This window comes from Prunus dulcis, chromosome 8 (genome assembly GCF_902201215.1).
Source record: "Prunus dulcis chromosome 8, ALMONDv2, whole genome shotgun sequence".
Classification (NCBI taxonomy): domain Eukaryota; kingdom Viridiplantae; phylum Streptophyta; class Magnoliopsida; order Rosales; family Rosaceae; genus Prunus; species Prunus dulcis.
Genome location: NC_047657.1, coordinates 2,486,730 through 2,506,828, shown reverse-complemented (window position 1 = coordinate 2,506,828; position 20,099 = coordinate 2,486,730). Strand labels below are relative to the sequence as shown.

General features: G+C 37.6%; 2 protein-coding genes across 2 annotated transcripts; one reads left to right on the top strand and one right to left on the bottom strand.

Moving 5' to 3' along the window:
* Window positions 1–1,959: 1,959 nt before the first annotated feature.
* LOC117612104 (trihelix transcription factor GT-2-like) lies at window positions 1,960–4,752 on the top strand. Its single transcript, XM_034340844.1, has 2 exons — window positions 1,960–2,370; window positions 3,096–4,752. Exons 1-2 carry the CDS (start codon window positions 2,069–2,071, stop codon window positions 4,564–4,566), a joined length of 1,773 nt encoding a protein of 590 aa, XP_034196735.1. The 5' UTR covers window positions 1,960–2,068; the 3' UTR covers window positions 4,567–4,752.
* A 12,083-nt stretch (window positions 4,753–16,835) lies between these two features.
* Window positions 16,836–20,099, bottom strand: LOC117637144 (trihelix transcription factor GT-2-like). The gene is made up of 2 exons (XM_034371952.1): window positions 19,554–20,099; window positions 16,836–18,928 (listed from the first exon to the last, which is right to left on the bottom strand). Exons 1-2 carry the CDS (start codon window positions 19,856–19,858, stop codon window positions 17,320–17,322), a joined length of 1,914 nt encoding a protein of 637 aa, XP_034227843.1. The 5' UTR covers window positions 19,859–20,099; the 3' UTR covers window positions 16,836–17,319.

Genomic DNA, 20,099 nt, shown 5'->3' with positions numbered 1-20,099 from the left:
CTGAAGATGTTGTACCCATTTTGACTCTTTTATGACTTTGTACTATGATATGTTTCATCTATAATTATTATTACTTTTTCCCAACCAAAAAAAAAATGTATATTTTTAGATTATAAGTCATTTATTGATGTTGTTTCAAGCTACATCTAATCATTTCAAGTACATACATACCTCCAAAAAGACTAGTGGTGAAACATAGTAAGTTTTTGCTGACTAGGATCACCGCAGGAGGTTTTACCAATATCCTTCACAGTGCCAATCAAGTAGCACATCGTCTTGCAAAACTAGCTTCGAAATTGGGACTGCTAGGTCGTGGTTTGAGGAACCTCATTATTTAATTGTTGATTTTTTATTGAGGATTATGTGTAGAAGTGCTCACCTAATCTTTTTGGTTTTAATCAGATCATATATTACTTTCTTCTTTCTCAATAATCTTATAACCGTGTTTAAAATAAACCATAAAATCTAATGTTTTCTAATTTCTCTTTCAAATCGAAATAATTTCTTTCAAATACCTCAAGTCAAACAGAGCCTTTAAATAAACGGCATGCAAGTCATTGAATTAACATAGCAAGTGTACCTACGTTAGATTTACTGAAGCCCCTTGACAGCAAACTTGATTAAAACTGTAAAACTCAGCCATTCCCTGACAGAAGAAGGGGATGTTCATGTTCTTCATCTTCTTCACTGACTGTAAACATTTAACTAACCACTCAGAAAAACTGTCATTATGACCTAATAATATCAAATATGGTCCCCAAAATTCAAATACCAAAATTTCAATCCCAATAATTATGTATGGTGGGTCGCAACCTAACCCAATTGGTCCGTGCCTCCTCTCATAAATGTCTTTGCCTAGCTAATTAAATTGGAATTGCCTTGCATTTAGAAAAAAATCATTTTTAAGATAAGTTTATGAACATTATTTTTGTATGACTTTCTTAAAAAAAAAAAAATATAAATAAAAAAATAAAAGATTTTTAATGGCCAACTTCTGCCTGGCCCGCCTGCCCACGTGGCCTCACGAGCGCCAAAGTTTCGTCCAAAAGTTGGAAAAATAAACTCAGGGGTGGTTGATTAATTTTCATAATGAAGGGCAATTTGGGCATTATGAGAAGTACCCAATTAATAAAAAATCTGAATTACAGAGACAATCTCACAGAATTGATTAGGTCATTTCCCCAATAGAATAGTGCCTGTATATTAGCCTGCATGATTAAAGGTCAATGGGTTCCATGTTGATGGGTGAGGGTAGTTCAGTCATTTGACCTACGAGTGTACACAACGACCACTGAAATCCAAAACACCAACTCAAGAGGCAATGGCAAAGCTGACCTACAATGGGCCAACTTATTATCCTCATCGCTATCTGCAGCTGTTGCCACTCCCCTGTGATAAATGATCAATCTATATGAATAGCAAATACAATTATTATTGTATAATCATATGAATATTCTTAACAATCTCACGTGTTATGGTGCCGATATAAGAATTTAAATTATCTATAAGGTTGATTCTTAAGACCGCAATAAGAAAACTAATGTACAATAGTAATACAATTTCGTATTTTTTTATTATTAATTGTATAATAATTAAGAGTGCAAATATTTTTAACTGTCTGATATGTTATGGTGTCGATATAAGAATTTAAATTATTTATAAAGTTGATTCTTATGACCATAATAAGAAAACTAATATACAATAGTAAAACATTTTAGTATTTTTTTATTATTATTTAAAATGTATTTTAGCTTATATCTTGCTGGCACTCCTATTATTACTAAGAACATGTCTGCAAGGGAACCAAGTGAGTGTGTGATGTACATTTTTAACCAACAACAACCAAAAAAATGACTGAAGATTCCATAGCCTATGTGTACAACTAAAGTTTCATAATTTTTAATTGAGACAAGAAATGGGTTATTGAGAATGACAGGCAAAAACCCACCAGAATGAGTTAATTAATTCCTTAATAAAACATAGATATATAATCCCACCTTCATAAAACCCAAGAGAGAATTCACTTTTTTCTTGTCATATATTTCTCAACTCTAATTGCGCCAAGGAGATGCCTGCAGTTGATGTGCCTGCGCCTGACAGCTCATCGACTATGCTGGCGGCAGGGAGCTCCAGCGGCGAAGGCGTGGTGGGGGTAGTTCGTGAAGGCAGTCATGAAACGACTGCCGTTTTGTCAAATTCAGTCCAAGAAGACAAGGACGGCAGAGTTGATGATCTGGGGGACCGGAATTTATATGGAGGAAACCGATGGCCTCGCCAACAAACCTTGGCGCTGTTGAAGATACGGTCGCAAATGGATGCTGCTTTTCGTGACTCTAGTCTCAAAGCTCCATTATGGGAAGATGTTTCAAGGTGAATTTAATTTCTCTTGTTGTCTTGATCAAAAAAAGTGAAAGCTACGTAGTTAGTCTGGGTTTAACTTTATGCATCTCAGGTCGATCTTCATGCTCTTCTTCTTCTTCTTTTGTTTTGTTTACTTGTTTTCGTTTCATCTTTTTGGTAAATTTTTGTTTATGTTTTTCGGTTAGCTACTTACAGATTGAATAAATGCGCTTAATCACCGGAGCTACAAGCTTTCACAAATTTTTGTATGTTTTGATCAGTAAGAAGTTCATACTTTTGCAGGCGATCTAGCTTCTTTGCTTTGCTTGTTAGTTTTGGACTTAAACGGGGTGCCTTTTTTTAAGTCTGACGAATTTAGTTTCATATGTTGGAAGGGTAATTATTTTCTGACCCCAGAGTTAGTTGTTTACTAAGTGATAATGAAAAAGCATATGAATTATGATTCAAAAGATGAACATGGGTTGTCAAGGTTTTAATATTAACCGTAGCAGTAGCATGCAACATGGAGATGAATGATTTTGTATGTGTTTTTAATTCAAGGATGAAGGATGGAACCAAATTTTGTTGTTTCATTATCCTATCGTGGTTTTTTTTTTTTTTCAATTATTTAATGAGTCGATTCTTGTAAAAACTTCCCTAGTTACTGAGTTTACAACAACAAGATTAATAAAAAAATAAAATTACAGCAGCTCATTAGCTTTTTGGAATCTTATTTTTATTATTAATCTCTGCAGGAAGCTAGGTGAGCTTGGTTATTACCGAAGTGCCAAGAAATGCAAGGAGAAATTCGAAAACGTTTATAAGTACCACAGGAGAACCAAAGAAGGCCGATCTGGGAAACAAGAAGGAAAAACTTATCGATTTTTCGATGAACTTGAAGCTTTTGATCAACAAAACAATCACCCTTCAGTTCCACCAAAACCTCAAGTGCTCTTGTGGCCCAACAACAACCACCATCCAAACAACCCAACTGTAGTCTCTCATGTGATCACTTCTGCTGTTCCTCTTTCCTCAACACCAAACATGATGGCCACAACAAATGGTTCTCATCTAAATGGCTCTCACATCTCACCCCCACCAATAAATTCTTTGCCACCACAAGTTACAAAACCTGTGAATCTCTCTCATCAAAATCTTAATGGTTTCAAGCCAAGCTTGGCAACAAGCAATCTGTTTTCGAGTTCTACTTCGTCTACTGCCTCAGATGAAGAGTTTCAAGTTCAACAGAGCGGTAAGAAAAAGAGGAAGTGGAAGTACTTCTTCAGAAGGCTGACCAAAGAGGTGCTAGAAAAGCAAGAGAAGCTGCAGGAGAAATTCTTAGAAGCTATAGCGAAAAGTGAGCACCAACGAACAGTGAGAGAAGAAGCTTGGAGAATGCAAGAGATGGCAAGATTAGATAAAGAACATCAAATTTTAGCCCAAGAGAGATCTTCAGCAGCAGCAAAAGATGCTGCGGTTATTGAATTCTTGCAAAAAGTTTCGGGACAACAAAATGTGACGAATAATATTCAAGCGATTGAGGTCAACCGCACAATACCATCTCGGCCTCAGCCATTGCCAGTACTAATGCCACCACCGCCTCCAGCTCCGGTGGCGGTGATCACAACAAGTTTCGAGGTTCCAAGACTGGATAAAGGCGATAATTCAACTCTTCCTCCAGGGTCTACAAGATGGCCAAGAGTTGAAGTTGAGGCTTTGATAAATCTAAGGACATGTCTTGATGTGAGGTACCAAGAAGCTGGGCCTAAAGGTTCTCTTTGGGAGGAGATATCGGCGGGGATGAGGCGGCTTGGATACAATAGGAGTGCAAAGAGGTGCAAAGAGAAGTGGGAGAACATCAATAAGTACTTCAAGAAGGTGAAGGAGAGCAGCAAAACAAGGCCTGAAGATTCAAAAACATGTCCATATTTTAACCAGCTGGAGGACTTGTACAGAAAGAAGAACATGAATAATTCTAGTCATGTTGGTTATGTGGAGAAACCCCTTCCTCAAGCAATATTGCAGCCATTGATCAAGGTCCAGCCAGATCAGCCGGTCTTCGAAGCTATCGAAAGGGAAAACGGGGATAAAAATGAAGAAGACGAAGACGGAGAAAGTACCGAGGAAGAAGATCATCTTGATTGTAGCAATGATGATGATCAAGATGAACAGATGGGGATAGTGACCAATTACAAAGAGTCATCAATGGAGATGGTGGAGTCATGATGAGTGAGACAGGATAACGCAAGTTTGTTAATTTTTCAGATCCAGTTGACGTAAAATGTCAATCCCAAAACTGTCCCAACACGACTGTAAAGGCAAATACACAAAAAAAAGAAAAAAAAGAAAAAGAAAAAAAAAAGGATAATGTTTTTCTTTTTTTATCTTTTATCAAGTCAAAAACTTATCTTACGGTCTCTCTCGATCAATAGTATGGCAGGAAGTACAATCAAGCATCAAGTGGGTTTTGTTTGCAGCAAAAGAATGATCTTCAGTAAGGGCAGTGTTTTAAGGTGGAGAATTTTGAAATCACAGACCCAATTAATTAAGGTCTTAAACCAATGGGTTGTAATTTTAGTGGGAGAGAGAGAGAGAGAGAGAGAGAGAGAGAGAGCTCGCGTGCAAAGAATAAAAGAAGAAGCTATATATATATATATATATATATATAGTTTTGTATTTATTGTTATGTATCTTTGTGTTAATAGGGAGATGGAGATTCCCCAATCCCCATGGTAAATAAAGTAAGGTAACCAAAGTTGTATTTTTCCTTGTGTGTTCATGTAAATGGGGGGGAATTGGTTACTTTTTTCCATTTGAATGTATTTTGAATAAACAAACACCATGGTCAGACTAAAATACTTGTCCAAATATATATTTTTTGTTGGCCTTGTCACTAACATTATGAGAGTGAGAATATACACTAACATTTGCTATTTAAGGGTTTTGATTGGGAATGCAGAAATTAACAATTCATGAGTTTCCTTGTTCTGGATATGTAGTGAGTTTAAATTGAGGGGGACAAAGCAGTGAGCCCTCTCCACTTTCCAGGAGGTGGCTTCTTACAGCATGCCAGCATCAGCTTCCCTTTTTAAAAGGCCCTACCACCATATGGAAGGAATCTTCTGTGCTCTCAAATAATAATTCTTTCAATTATATATCAATGTATCCACATCTGTTGACTTCCCCACATAGTGACATAACCGTTTTCCTCATCGATCCTGAATCTTGATCAACCAAGACATCATGTTTTTAATTAACAGGTATGGAAGGGGCAGTAAAAAGGAAGGGCACAACTTATTCTGGTTAAGAATTAGAACTTCGGGTTTCTTTAGAGATCTTTCAGTTCCTAAATTCTAATAGTTTGTTTGGTTTTCGGATTAAACTTCTTGGGAATGAACTTTCCATGTCTAATTCCATAAGATTTGAATGGAAGATGTTCATTCCTATATTTGGAAACACTAAGAAATAAGGATCGAAAAAACTATTTGCTCCCATTCCCATATTGGTTTGTGTAGTATTAGGAATGAAAGATTGTTCAGTTTTCTAACAATATAGTTAAACTTTTTTTAACTAAAAATTAATAATATTTTAAATGCTTGCAATACTTGCAAAAACAAAAACAAAAGCTCCCATCATGTGGCCAAATGAACAAAACTTGGAACAAATTAATAATCATGTTCTTATTAATCGAACCCATATTATATATGACATATGTATATATATAGTCTCTTTTCATTGAGAGATTCTTCAAATAATTTTATTTGAGGGGTATCCTTTAGAGTACTTTACGATTTTTTTTTTTTCAACGATCCAAACCGTTTATTTTTCAAGCCTACATTCATTGATCATCCTTGCAAAAAATCAAACAAATTGAAAATCATTAAGGCATCTAATTGAGACCAACAAAATCAATGAACACGGTCCTTCAAGAAAGTACTTAAATTTTAATAATTTAATTGAATGGTCAAATGATAACGGATTCAAGTGATTTTTTGTAAAGATGATCTTTGAATGAATATCTACAAAATAGACCGTTTGGATTAGTGAAATACAATATATAATGGGCCCTACAAGGGTGTCCCTCAAGTAAACTTATTTGAGAGATCTCTCAACGAAAAGTATATATATACAAAGTGACCAACCGGCCAAGTGCAACAAAAGAAGATTGTTAAACAAGACCAATTATTCTAAATAAGAAAGAAGACTACAAAAGTTGAAAAAATAAAGGAGTCTTCATCTATTTTGAGACATCGGCAAGAGACTCCTGATCTGCAATCTCTTTGGCATCCACCTGATTAGCCATGCCTTCAGCAGCTCCACTTGTTTACTCCGCGACACCTGCCGTCATCTCATCAATTGCACCCTCCTCTGCTTCTTCCTCTTTGACTACCATCTCTTCAGCCATTTGCTCTTCAGCTCCCTCCACATCCGCAGTATTGGCTTGCTCACTTTAAACTAGGAGCAAGTCAGGGCAGAGTGTCTTGATGTCTTCACCTCTAATGGCATAGAAGGGAGTAGACCCGTTTGTGCAATCCAAGTAGCCCAACTTGTATACATCTGTGATAGCTTCAAGCTTGGATTTTTCAGAAGTCTTGTGATATGAGCCAAACCTAGCCAGAGGCTTGTCATAACTGAGGGAGATGTCAGCATTCTTGCACTCAAGATGGAAGTATGCATCTTTTCGACTAACCAAGTTAGCAGCAGAAAAGCTAAGTTTAGAATCTTTCTCAACAAGAGAACTTTTCAGCTCATATATCATCACCCTTAATTCAGACATCTTTTTTTCATAACGGATCTGCTTAGCCAAGAGCTTGCTAGTCAAATCAACACTCTTCTTCTCCAATTCACTGAGCTAAGCAGAAGAGGAGGCAACAACAGATGAGTTTTGGATAGTCTCAACAGCAAAAAACTACTCATTTTTTTAAGCAAATGAACAGTCGTTTCCCTTTGTTTTTCCAAAGAAAGACTTAAAAAGGTCTCAAGATTGTCAGCCTGATGGATATGACCAACCAGGTTGACACAAGCAGATGAGCTTGACAGGAAGTTCATCTTCAGCAGATCAAACATACCTGCATCCCCTGCAGGGCTGGACTTGTCCACCTTGGGATCAACCGCTGACATTGTAGAGGAAACCTTCTCTCGGGCAGATGACTCTTTTACCTTCTTAGCCGTTGCCATCCTCACCTTCAAATGAGTCAACGACAATCAATGAACTCCACACTTGACTGCTCATGACTCAACAGCTGAATCGTGATGGTTGGGCAGATAAGCAGACCTCCTAATTCAATCTTCATATGCTGACTAGTGCAGACGACTCGTACCTCGAAAAGGAATATCAGCATCTCTTTGCCTCTAAGCAGATGAACTAGTTAGCGAGCGGACCACTTCACGAAGCGGATCACAGCTTCCAAACTTATCCGCAATAGGCTTGAGTGGAACGTCCCGAATGTTTCGCATACGGCCAACCTTTTTGTTGTCTGCCTCGACGAGGTGCTTAACCTTAGCAGATGAAGAGGGAGCAGCTCTTACTTGTGTCTTCTCAGCAGATAAGAGCTTTGGCTTCTTCCTCAACGGAGACACATCCTTCGCCCACGATGAAGCAGCTTAATTTCTTGAAGACTTGACATCAGCTTTCCTTTTTTAAGAGGGGGTTCGGCAGAACACTCATCTTGTCCAGCAGGTAGTTCACCAGAATCTGGATCATTCTGCTTCCATCTCTCGACATTCTGGGTAAGGCACACCACCAATTTCCTCCATATCCTCGCAGGAATGTTTAGAGCCCGTCCAACCTTAGACATGTCTAGCCCAAGGTCCAGCCTCTTGCAAATGTCATCCACTGCAAACAGAAGACAGAAGTTAGTTAGTCACACTTAAGTGAAGTCAAATAAAAAGAAGAAGATCAAAACAACAAAACAACATACCGTTACAGTAGGTGATGGGAACAACAGGACCATCGCCAACATTGCCTTCCCACCATCCGCTGACTTCTAGCACATTGTCATGCCACACCTGAACTCTTTAGCTAAAGTTGTCAAATAGTTTGGCATGGCAAATGTGAACTTGAGCATACTTCTCGTAGCATCTTACTTTGAAAAAGTAGAAGAACTCTCACACCATCAGTTCTAGCTTGAAGAAACGGCTCAGATTCTCAAAACACATGATTGCCCGATAAACGTTCAGAGTACACTGACTCAGAGCACACTGACTCAGAGCACACTCTATGGCGTAGAACACCTTCTTAAAAAGCTTTGACAGCGAGGACGTGAAGCTCAAGAAAAAATAAAAAGGATGGAAGATGATGATTCTAGCATTTGGATCATTCGCATCCATGCAAGGCACATCGTCAGTTAAAGGCTCCATCAGCCTAACATGCACATCATCTAGAATGGCAGAGGCATAAGTGGCCCGCCACTTCTGGAACTGAGCTTCAGATGTCACATGGTGTAGATTAGCCTCAAACCTTTTCTTGTGCACTTTGGAACCTCCCCACAAATACAAAGGCACTTGAGAGCTTGGTGACCTGCTACCATCTTCAGAAGATATAATGAATAGACAACTACAAGATGAAAAGAAAATTATGTAAGTCAGAATACCAAAAAAGAAAAGATAAAAAAGCCCAAGTTGTGAGCTTGCAGCCCAAGCCGCATGGAGCAGTAAGTGTAAAGCCAGGACCATGTAACGCACAAGTCCCAGCTCCAATACAGCACACCCCCTGCCTGTGCAGCGCACGAGGTCCATCTTGTCTGCCTGGCCTGCTCGCTCCAGCCCAGGCCCGTGTCGCACTGCTCTAGCACACCACGTTGACCCTCCAAGACGCTGCCCAGGTCTTCACCGCAGCACCCAGCAAGTTGCGACACAACCAGCCGACCCCTCCGTCACCCACTAGCGACCACCGCCGCTTCTGCTGTCTCCGACCGCCAGTCATGACTACAACCTACCAGGTCCCACCCAGCTAATCCTAACAGCAAAAAAGAAAAGACGAAGAATAATATATATATATATATATACGTGCTCGACTTACCTTAGGATGCAAGACAACTCCTCTCTTCAACATGCAGTGCAAATTCTCCAAGATCTCTTTCAAGCTAGAAAGTAGAGAAGTAAAGTTCGTAATTTGTAGAAGAGCGAAAAGGAGCCATGCGTTTATACAGGTTGGGTAACCTGGGTCAAGAAGGAACTGCAAGCCCATTCATACTGGGAACCCAACTCCAAGAAAAATCAAAAGCCCACTCTAATTGGGTTTAAGGGTTTAGGGATAATATCGTGCTACTGCGGAGCCGATCCCGGGATGTGACATATAGGGATAATATCTTAAATATGGGATATTATCTTTATTTAATAAGATAATACCACCAATTTAAATATTATCATAATTAAGAGATATTGTCATCATCAAATTAGGAGATTTGATCCCAATCAAATCTCTAATGGACTCAATCTCTACAATTTGGGGAAAGAATAAACTCATTCATAATAAGAGTTTTATTCTTTGCAAAACCCTAGCCTTTGAGGCTCCTATAAATACATGGCTTCATTTATCATTCAAGGTAATCCAATTTCTACCTGAGAAAACCCTACACACACACTCTCTCTCTCACACTCTCATGCCGTCCCTTTCTCCATTTTTTCTCCACAAAGTTCCGGCCACCACACACGAATCCCGCCACCCGGTTCTCACCCTAGAGAAATCTTATCCATACTCTTTTTAGCTATTGTTTCACCTAGATTCAATTGAACTTAGGCATCGGACGGCCTTTGGCCAACACCCCCTCGGGTGTGGTTTATTTACTCATGTCTTTTTTACAGGAATCGAGGAGGAGAGATAAGTAAGTTCAAAGATTGAAGGATCTTCAAGCGAATATTCTCACGTGAGAATATTTGCACAAACAGACAGTCACATCAATTATAATTATTTAACATTTTCTTTTCTTTTATGATTTATTAACACTTACAAAAAATTGTTAATTAAACTTTCTTTATTAATATACACTTCATTGATTTAGTTGATGTGGCATATATGATATGAACATACCACATCATGTGGTATACAAATGTGAAATACAAATGTGATAATTGTAGCATTACTCTTAATATTTAGCGATTGAAACCAGCAAGTGGATTGAAAGTTGAGTCAACCTTAGATAGTGAAGCATAATGTTATGTTTTTTAGCAATCATATTGCATCAGGCTGACTGTGATTGTCCTAATTTAAACTTGATGGTTTATAATAATGTCCTGGAAATGTAATGAGACAAGTCATTTTCACACATCACACATCTACATAGTATACCACGAAAAGGTAGCCTGTTTTGATCTTATACCGCGTAGAAGTGGCCGCTAGCTTCTAAATTATGCACACCAATTATAATTTTTATTAAAAAAAAGAAAAAGATAAATTAGTTCAATGCCTCAAAGTCATCAGGTTTAATTGTTATATGCATATTATGTAAATAATTCGATGCCTCAAAGTCATCAAAGTTGAATTAAAAACTGGTCTAAGCATCTACCTGAGTAAACTCTCGCTTATAGCTAAAGTGATTATGGTCTTGATTCCTGAGGCAAAACATTGTTTGCTGAAGTGACTCTTGGATAGCATCAAGATTTGATCAATTTTCATTTGGTCAATCCTTGGTGCCAAAATATTCTCCTTCAGAATGACCCTATTTGATTGGAAGGTGTATTCATTTCCATCATATATGATCTGCAACTCAACCTGAGTTTGGGGTCCCAATTAAGCTATGTATAGTGTTGCCTCTTTATTTGACCTAGATGCACTAAATTGCGGGAACAGGTAACAACCTAAATATGATAATATTATTATAAAAGAAGGCAAGCTCAGAAACTGTAGGCAGAAAATGATATGAAGTGAAAGGCTTGTTAGCATTAAAGAATAGGGAATAATGCTAACCTTTTGTATTAAAAATATTGCATTATTGGGACAAAATGACCATTTTAATCATAAGGACAGCTTTTTCTTTTCTAAAAATTATGGGATTGCATTCATAATTCGATTTAAAAAGCCACTAATTATAAAGGGCCTACAAACCAGCCACAATGAATCATTACAATAATGGAGCAATCTAATATCAAAATTAAGATACTATGGGGCTCCTCCACTAACGATCATGCAGGGTTGAAGAAACTCTAAGAGTGCAAACTCAGAACAACCAAAAATAGATAAAGCTTCAACCAAATCAAGCCATAACAATACAAATAAAATTCTTACAAATGAGAGGTGAAAAGATTTCACAAAAGAGAGATGAATAGCTCTCACAAAGAAGATGTGAAAAACTCTCACAAAAGGAGAGGTGAAAACTAAATAGAAAACCGAAAGAGTCTATGCAACTTATTCTAAACATGAAGAAACTGCAAAAAGGACGGTGAAGAGATACGACACCAAAACGCAAGTAGAGATCTGATAATGAGACGCATCCGCCTTCAATGAGTGGAGGAAAATCTTTACAAAATGAAGACAAATAAGGAAAACCTTCTGTCTTTGAAAATTGGGGAAATAGGAAAAAGGAGGAAGGGAGAAGGGGAGAGGGGAGGAAGAACAATGACTTCCTCCCTCCTCAAAGTGAAAACGAATGTAGAGTGTTTTTGGGGACAGAGGGGCTAGAATTTTTGTAATTCTTTTCTTTATTTTTTCAATTATAAGGCCAACCATTCTTTACTTTGAATACCTCTTTTCATGAAATAAATTTTATTTTTCACGTTTTTCCTTGTGGGGTAGTGTGGGGGTGGAGGCTTTTGATTGCATTAATTAAATTATCCTTAAGAGTATAACACCTTTTTTATATGTCCCACAACATATCAATTCAAATTGAACTCTTGGAATTAAACCCTTTAAGAACTCATGAATTTCACTACAATATATATCCACACACTCACACATCATAATGTTACTTGAAATTGCAAGTTGCAATGGAGCCTTGTGGTGGTCAGCTGGCAAGCCGCCTTATTATACTTGATCATGATATATGGTCTTCCACATTAATTCCAAAAGGTGAAGAATCTTTACAGTACTGCAAACTAAACAATATAAATTACCCCCAAAATCCTTTATATATTATTAATAATGTGATTTATGGGTTTGCAGATGTACAGGAAATTATATATGAACAAGAAACTGTGGCAAATCTAGAAAAATATGAACAATTGTTCACTGCCGTCGTCATTATTTTTAAGCCAAGTTTGGTGTTCAATTCAATTTAGTTTAAACTGCAGCCGTCGACTCCATATTTGGCTGTACATGTGGCTTTGATTATTCCTTGTCTTTGATATCTTAAACTCAATCGTATGAAAACCCATTTCGAATTTCAAGCTTTGCAAATAGCAAAAACTACGTGTGAATGTTAAAACAAATGCGCCAAATGGGCATCTTTTTTTGTTTTTATCAAAGTTAAAAAGGGGTAAGTGTGAAACTCACACACACACGGATATCATGAGGTTTGAACTCAGGATCACTTGTAAGCACACTAAAGACCTGAGCCAATCCAATGAAGTGGGCATCTTTCAGGAGGAGCATCAAGTTTGTTGTTATCACATCCACTTGTCTCGCATAGACAGCACATACATACAATAATGAGAAATTTTTTAAACTAAATTTATAATTAACTTCCACTAATTCAATCAAAATAAGATTCATTAATATGAATATTTGATTTCATCTATAAACAAAAAAAAATATATATATATATATATATATTAATATTTGATTAAAATAAGAAAAGATCAAATGGACGGCCACCACAATGGGTTCCACGTGTGGTGCATAAAATATATTTTCCAGTTTCAACTGGAAAGTTCAGAAATATTTATCCATCCATGTCGGCGCATCGAAATTTTTTTTGTTACCGCTTTGTTGACAGCTTTAAAAACAACTCACAAAACTTCGACACTAAAATAATATGATCGTTTGATTTCATAGAGCTCGCAGCAAGTAATATTCTACAGATGTGCAAGAGAACAGCTTGAATTTTTTTTTTTTTTTTTTCCCCTTACTCTTACTTGCTTGGTTAAAATGAGTTGGTCAATAGTCCAAGTATTTGCATAAATAGGACTTTTAGATGAAGCTTCCCAACAAATCCCAGTCCCCTAAATGGAATGTAGAATGTGACTGAATATCTTGCTATAAGGTTCACACAATCCTTCATGTTGTTTGACAAAACTTCTGTTGAATGACAAATCTCCAATCCACAATTTCTCCACCGAAGGATAGCAATGTTAATAATGTCACATATAAAATAGATGTCTACGTCGTCAAGCTATTAATTTGGATCACAAGTAAGAATCAAGATGATCAATGATTCAAATTCACAATTTGATAACAAAATATTTTTATGTTATCAAACAGTTTAACAAGAGAACATTTTTGTACAGATATCGGCCGGACAGACTCGAAAAATTAATTGATCATTGCTTAACATTTATAAACTCTCATTTGGAGTTGTCTTTGTTAAAACTTCACGAGTCCGCAACTGAACCGTTTTGTGCGTGTATAATGAAAAGAAATATGTGTGTGTTCTAGTCCCACCCCTACACACAAAAGGCCAAAACTAAAGCTCTGTGGGATTTGAAGCTTCTTGTACATATGTATCTATTTTCTTCAAGTTATTAAACTCCATGCAATTCCAAGCCCCTTTTCCCACATGATCCATGGCACTTTCACGTTACCCTCCACTGGACAATGACAATAACCCATTTTGAGTGTGGGGAAAGCAAAATCCATTAAAATAAGTAGATCTTATATTTGGCCAATAAACTAATGATTAGAATATTGTTAAGTTTTTAGGTTTTCTTTCAAAACTTATCTAAGCATATCCACTTTTTGTATTAGTTTTATGTTATCCAATGAACTACTTTTGTGTGTGTACATATTATAGTGATCAAACAATTTCTGGTGGGAATGATTTTTTGTATCGATAATTTTTGAAAGATGACATAAAATATAGACAGTTTTAATCGTTGAAAGACATTATAATAAAGAAATTCTTAACATTGAAAAACTATGTGCACATAAGATGACGAGGGGATCTTGACAGCTTGATCACTCAAAGGATGTACTGGTTTTCGTGACAGATTGAACAACCATAAGATCAAACACATCAATAGATATCTACAGATTCTGTTGGTGAAAAATAATCTGAACAAATTTCACCTTTGCCAAATGGATTTTGCTTATCTTTAGGGTACCCTAAGCCTAGGACGTGAGATGTGTTGATAGATGCTTTGCTTGTTACGTGCATATGTGTTCTACTTCTTTATCATGACTTACACAGACAGATATATCATGTGACCTTGTGAAGAGGGTTTTCTACAGTCCTTTCCCCCAGATCTTAAACTTGCACTCAATCCACTATTTTAAATAGAAAACCCAATCTAATCCTCTTTGTTCTTCCATTTCCCTGCAAGTCATGTATGTACAAACACATGGAAGCAATAATGAATTTGTTTGGCACCCCTGCCATTAATGTGTTTTCTATGAAGACTCCTATCAGAATATTCTATCATTATGAAACAAAATTAATGCTTCAAATTATGGGTCTAAGGCACAAGACAATCAATTTCCAAAACAAGGCACAATAAAAAAAAATGAGTCTACGAGATATTTCTCTAATTTTTCAGAAATAAGTTTTTTGTTTTGTTGCATAAACGACCTATTTACAAGATTTTACAACCGGCCAATACACCCACAAGAAAGCTGAGCCTAGCCACAACCATGTATCAACAAACTCATCATAAATATATTATACAGCATCCCCCATCATTCATGTGAGTCGAACATAAGACCTCCTCCAATCAAATAGAGACAGATACCACTAGATAAAGTTGTGTTATCATCACTTCTACTTCTATGTTAGATTTGGACAATAAATTCAAACAAGAATTTGGCAATCCATAAGTTAAGATTGTTTGAAGACACAATATTCTGATGGTTTTTTATGTATCAAAATTTGCCTTATTAACGTACGTTTGCAAGATCACAGCTATCACTTCTTGGTAAGGTTAACTGGTTCGCAAATGGAACCAACACCAATGAAAAGCCATAGGAGTTTCTTTTGCATCAAAAGAACCACAATCTGCAATAAAGTGAATAACGTTCCAAAAGAGATTGATGCTGTCACTTAAATTTGAGGAGGGAGAAAGACTTTTCTGCATGTATGGTGATAACATTAGCTTTTATGTCTTATACTGTAGCAGTGTGCAATAGAATATTTATTCGTATATATCCGTATGGCCAGGCCAATCAATTTGTGGGGCACATCTTCGAATACCAGAAATTTGCGGTATTTTCTTAACGAAGGCAGTAAGATCCCCAAAGTACTATTCTACTATATTACCATGAATGTAGGGTAAGTACTATTCTACTATTGAGAGCTATGAATCCCCAAAGTACTTTTTTGGTTAATAATGATATTTTACCTACAACAAGAGTAAGAATTGAACCACTACCATGAGTGTAGGGTAATACTATTCCACTAGGGAAAGCTATGAATCCTCAAATTACTTTTTTTTTTGTTAAAAAAGATTTTTTATCTACAACAACAAAAAAAGTCAGCATAACGGTCCTTTGACAGATGATTAGTTTTCTTTTTTAATTATTGAGAAAGGAGTATACGAACTTAGAATCTCTTTCAAAATTGTGAAAGAAAAATACTATTAGACCGATAATATATACATATTATGTAGATGATTTGCACAAATACTTAGATTACATTAGGAAATATTTTGTTAACTCCTCCCAAATTCCCAACTCCTCTTTGTTGTGGCCTAGACTGAAATTTTGGATCTCAAACTCCTTGAAGTGGACAATTAAAATGTTACTTAATTAGACCGACTCATCATGTGACCATATAAAAAACTAAAATGTAGCTGAATTTCTTTAGAAAATGTAGGGATATTGAGATGAGGCATCTAGCAAAGTGAATAAATGATTGAATAAACAAAAGGACAAGGTACAGGAGCGCATTAAACTATGAACCTTCGTCCTTTTCTGGTACTGACATCCATGAATTGAATTGAAATTAAACGACATTGACAGACAGCAGTGTAAATAAGTAAGGCCTACGAACCAAGGAAAGGATGAAGATTCCTTTTGGTGGACCCCTTTATATATGAAAGGCTCCATGGCTCCATGTGCTGTTGGCATACTGTGGATAGGTTCTGTTGCCATAGGGTTACCTAATTGTCCCCTCGTTTTAAGCTCCTGCACTATATATATAAATCACAGCCCTAAATAGAGGGTTTCCCTGTAATCTTCTGACTTGTCTGCAACATCATTAACTCAAACCCTTAACCTAATATGAGAGAGAGTGAGTGATTATTGAATCATCTCAGTTATCACCTATCTCAATCTCATTTTACGCGTGACAGAATATGATTGATTTGAATAATTAAATAGTGTTGTCGTCATGATATATATGTTTTTTTTTAAATAGAAACTAGTAAGTAGTAATAAATTAGAAAAAAATTAAAATTTATGCGAAAGAAAATAAAAATGGATTTGTTGCTAAGGAAAATTAAACAAATTAAACAAGACAAAAAGACCACGACAAAGACTAAATTATAACTATTTCTCACATTTACACACCACCAATTCCCTGAACAAAAAAAGCAAAAGCAAAATTACAACACTAGTTAACAGTGTCTATTATTTGAAGTTGATGACCCTTTTATCTCCTCTTCGTGACCTTATTTATTTAGAGAAAAAATAAAATAAATTATAAAATAAACAAACTATGATTTCACTGACTATATCAACCCCTAGCTTCCCTCCTCTCTCCCTCCCTCACCATGTCTCTTCGTTTTCTAACTTTCTTTCCCAGTTTGTGTATATTTTCTTATCAATACTTCCACCCAAAATTCAGGACCCGCCAAATGCATTTGACCCACTTACCCGTCCGGAAGCCCTGCAAAACCTGACCCACATTGAGACACACTTTCTTTCTTTCAATCCATCTTGGCCTTTTTCTCAACTCACTCAACTGCTGCTGCACCCACTGGAGCTGGCTTGTTTGCCACTATCTCATAGTTCCCATCCCCCTCATCCTCCTCCTCATCCTCTTCATCATCATCATCTTCTTCTTCTTCATCTTCATCACCACCAATAATATTCTCCTTATCTTGATGATCATGATGATCATCTTCTTGGTTCTGATGATCATGATGATGATGATCAATATCCATGTTCTGATGATCTTGCTGCTGCTGCTGCCGAGTAGGAGGTGGCCATTGCTGCTCTGGCCTCACCATCAAAGGCACCGAATTTTCGGGCTTAGGATTCACATTGTTGTGATCAAACTTGTTCCTCTCTCTATACAAACTATCCAGCTGGTGAAAGTAGGGACACGTCTTGGAATCCTCGGGCCTTCTCTTGTTGCTCTCCTTTACTTTCTTGAAGTACTTGTTTATGTTCTCCCACTTCTCCTTGCACCTCTTCGAACTCCGATTGTATCCAAGCTTCCTCATGGCCCCCGAGATCTCCTCCCATAGCGGCCCTTTCGGCCCGTTCTCTTGGTACTTTGAATCGAGGCTCGTTCTTAGCTTGATCAATGCTTGTACCTCCACTTTTGGCCATCTTGATGAGCTTGCCGGCGAGCTCAAATTGTTATTCTCCCCATTGTTGTTTGGTTTCGGAACAAGGTCAAAATTAGTCACGGGCTGTTGTGGTTGTGGTTGTGGTTGGGGTGCAGGCTGCCGTGGAGGAGGAGGCACTAGTGGTGGTGGCTGTAGTTGCAGCAAATTGTTATTGATTTGTGATTGGCCCGGTGGCGGGGTTTGGTTTGGATTTTGCTGCTGCTCGGATATCTTTTGCAAGAATGACATGACTGCCGCGTCTTTGGCGGCTGCGATGGATCTCTCTTGGGCTAGAATCTCGCGTTCTCGATTGACTCTTGCCATCTCTTGCATTCTCCAAGCTTCTTCTCTCACCATTTTTTCGTGTTCGCGTTTCTCGATGGCTTCCAAGAATCTCTTCTGAAGATCCTCTTGTTTTTGGATCACCTCCTTCATTAGTCTCTGGAAGAAGTCCTTCCATTTCCTCTTCCTCTTCGCCCGCCCTTCCAAATCCTCGTCAGAGGAGGTGGACGAAGAGGTCGAAAGATCAGCGGATATATTTGGGAAAGAGGATGAGAAAGTGCTGTGATGATGATGATGAGGATTATTCGTAGGGTTTGTTGTTGTTGGCGGCGGTGGTGGAAGAACTATAGGGTTTGTTGGTGGGAATGAATTGGGAGCTGTGAGGTTGAGTGTTGGTGCGGCAATGGCTTGAGAGGACACATTACTAATTATAGGGTGTGGTGCAGCTGATGATGGAATAGTACTTGCCATTGTTGCCATTGTTGCCATTGTTGCCGCGGCCGCAGCCATTGTAGATTGATGATGAGGCTTTGCTTGATGATGGTGAGTAGTTCCCGGTGTCTGAGGTTGATTTTCAAGGGCTTCTAATTGATCGAAAAACCGATAAGTCTTGCCTTCAGACTTGCCAGTCCGGCCTTCTTTGGTTCTCCTGTGGTACTTGTAGACGTTCTCAAATTTCTCCTTACATTTCTTGGCGCTTCGATGATAGCCAAGCGCAGCTAGCTTCCTGATGAAAACAACAGTCCGCACAAAATAAATTAGCTCCATATCTGTTTGTACACTTGCCATCTTGAATTCAGCAACAAAACAAAGCATTGGCACACATAAAATACAAGCCAGAAACTCAGATATATAGCATATATATATATATACATATGGAAATTGTATAGCCTCTCTCCTGGAAGTTGGAAGAATTAATTTATTCTGTATTAATTAACTTGGTAAGAGTGAAATTAAACCATGTTTGTGGAATTTATTCATTTCAGCTCAATAATATTCTCTGTAATATATGAAAAAGTAAAAAATCATTTAATCTCAACTCCATGGCAATGAATTCCCATTGTTCATGCTGTAATTTCCCTCAGAGGAAAGACACTCAAAATTTTATAAATAAATAAAAAGAAAGATAAATTACCCGAAAGAGTAAACTAGGTGAAGAGCTCGAAATAGATCATAAGCAAACAAAAGACAGCAGAGAAATGAAAATTCATCAGTCCCCAGATCTCAAACCCCCATGAACACAAATTTAATAAGAGCTCAAAATTCTCACTCCAATTAATCACCACAAAAACATAAACAAAAACAAAAAAACAAAATTAATCTTAATTAGCTGAGCTAGTATAGTAATTAACCTGGAAACCTCATCCCATAATGGACCTTTCACACTTGCATCACGAAACGCCACGTCCATATCAGACCGTATCTGCAAGAGAGCTAGAGTTTCTTGCCGAGGCCAACGGTTGCCGCCAAAGCTCCTCTCACCACTCCCTAACAAATCATCACCACCACCCCCACCTCTAAAAGTGTCCTCACCCGAATTCGAGCCACCACCGCCCCCACCGCCATCGCCTCCACCGCCTTCAGGAACCGCCACAGCCGCTGTGGTGGTAGCATCGCGGCTGATGGCGCTCCCTAACACACTAGAGTCCCCCAGCATAGGACGGCGAGTAGTCTTACTCTCTCCCTCCTCTTCAACTATCCCTTTTTCTCTCTCTCTCTCTAAAACAAAAACAAAACAATTACAACTTACAGCTGAGGGGGATACGAAAGAAAAAGAATAAAAATATATCACACAAGAGAGCTATGGTGAATAATTCTCTACAAGGGTTTTATGAAGATGGGTTGTAGGGTGAAGTTATTAATTTATTTCGGTGGGGATCTGCTTGTCGATCTCAAGG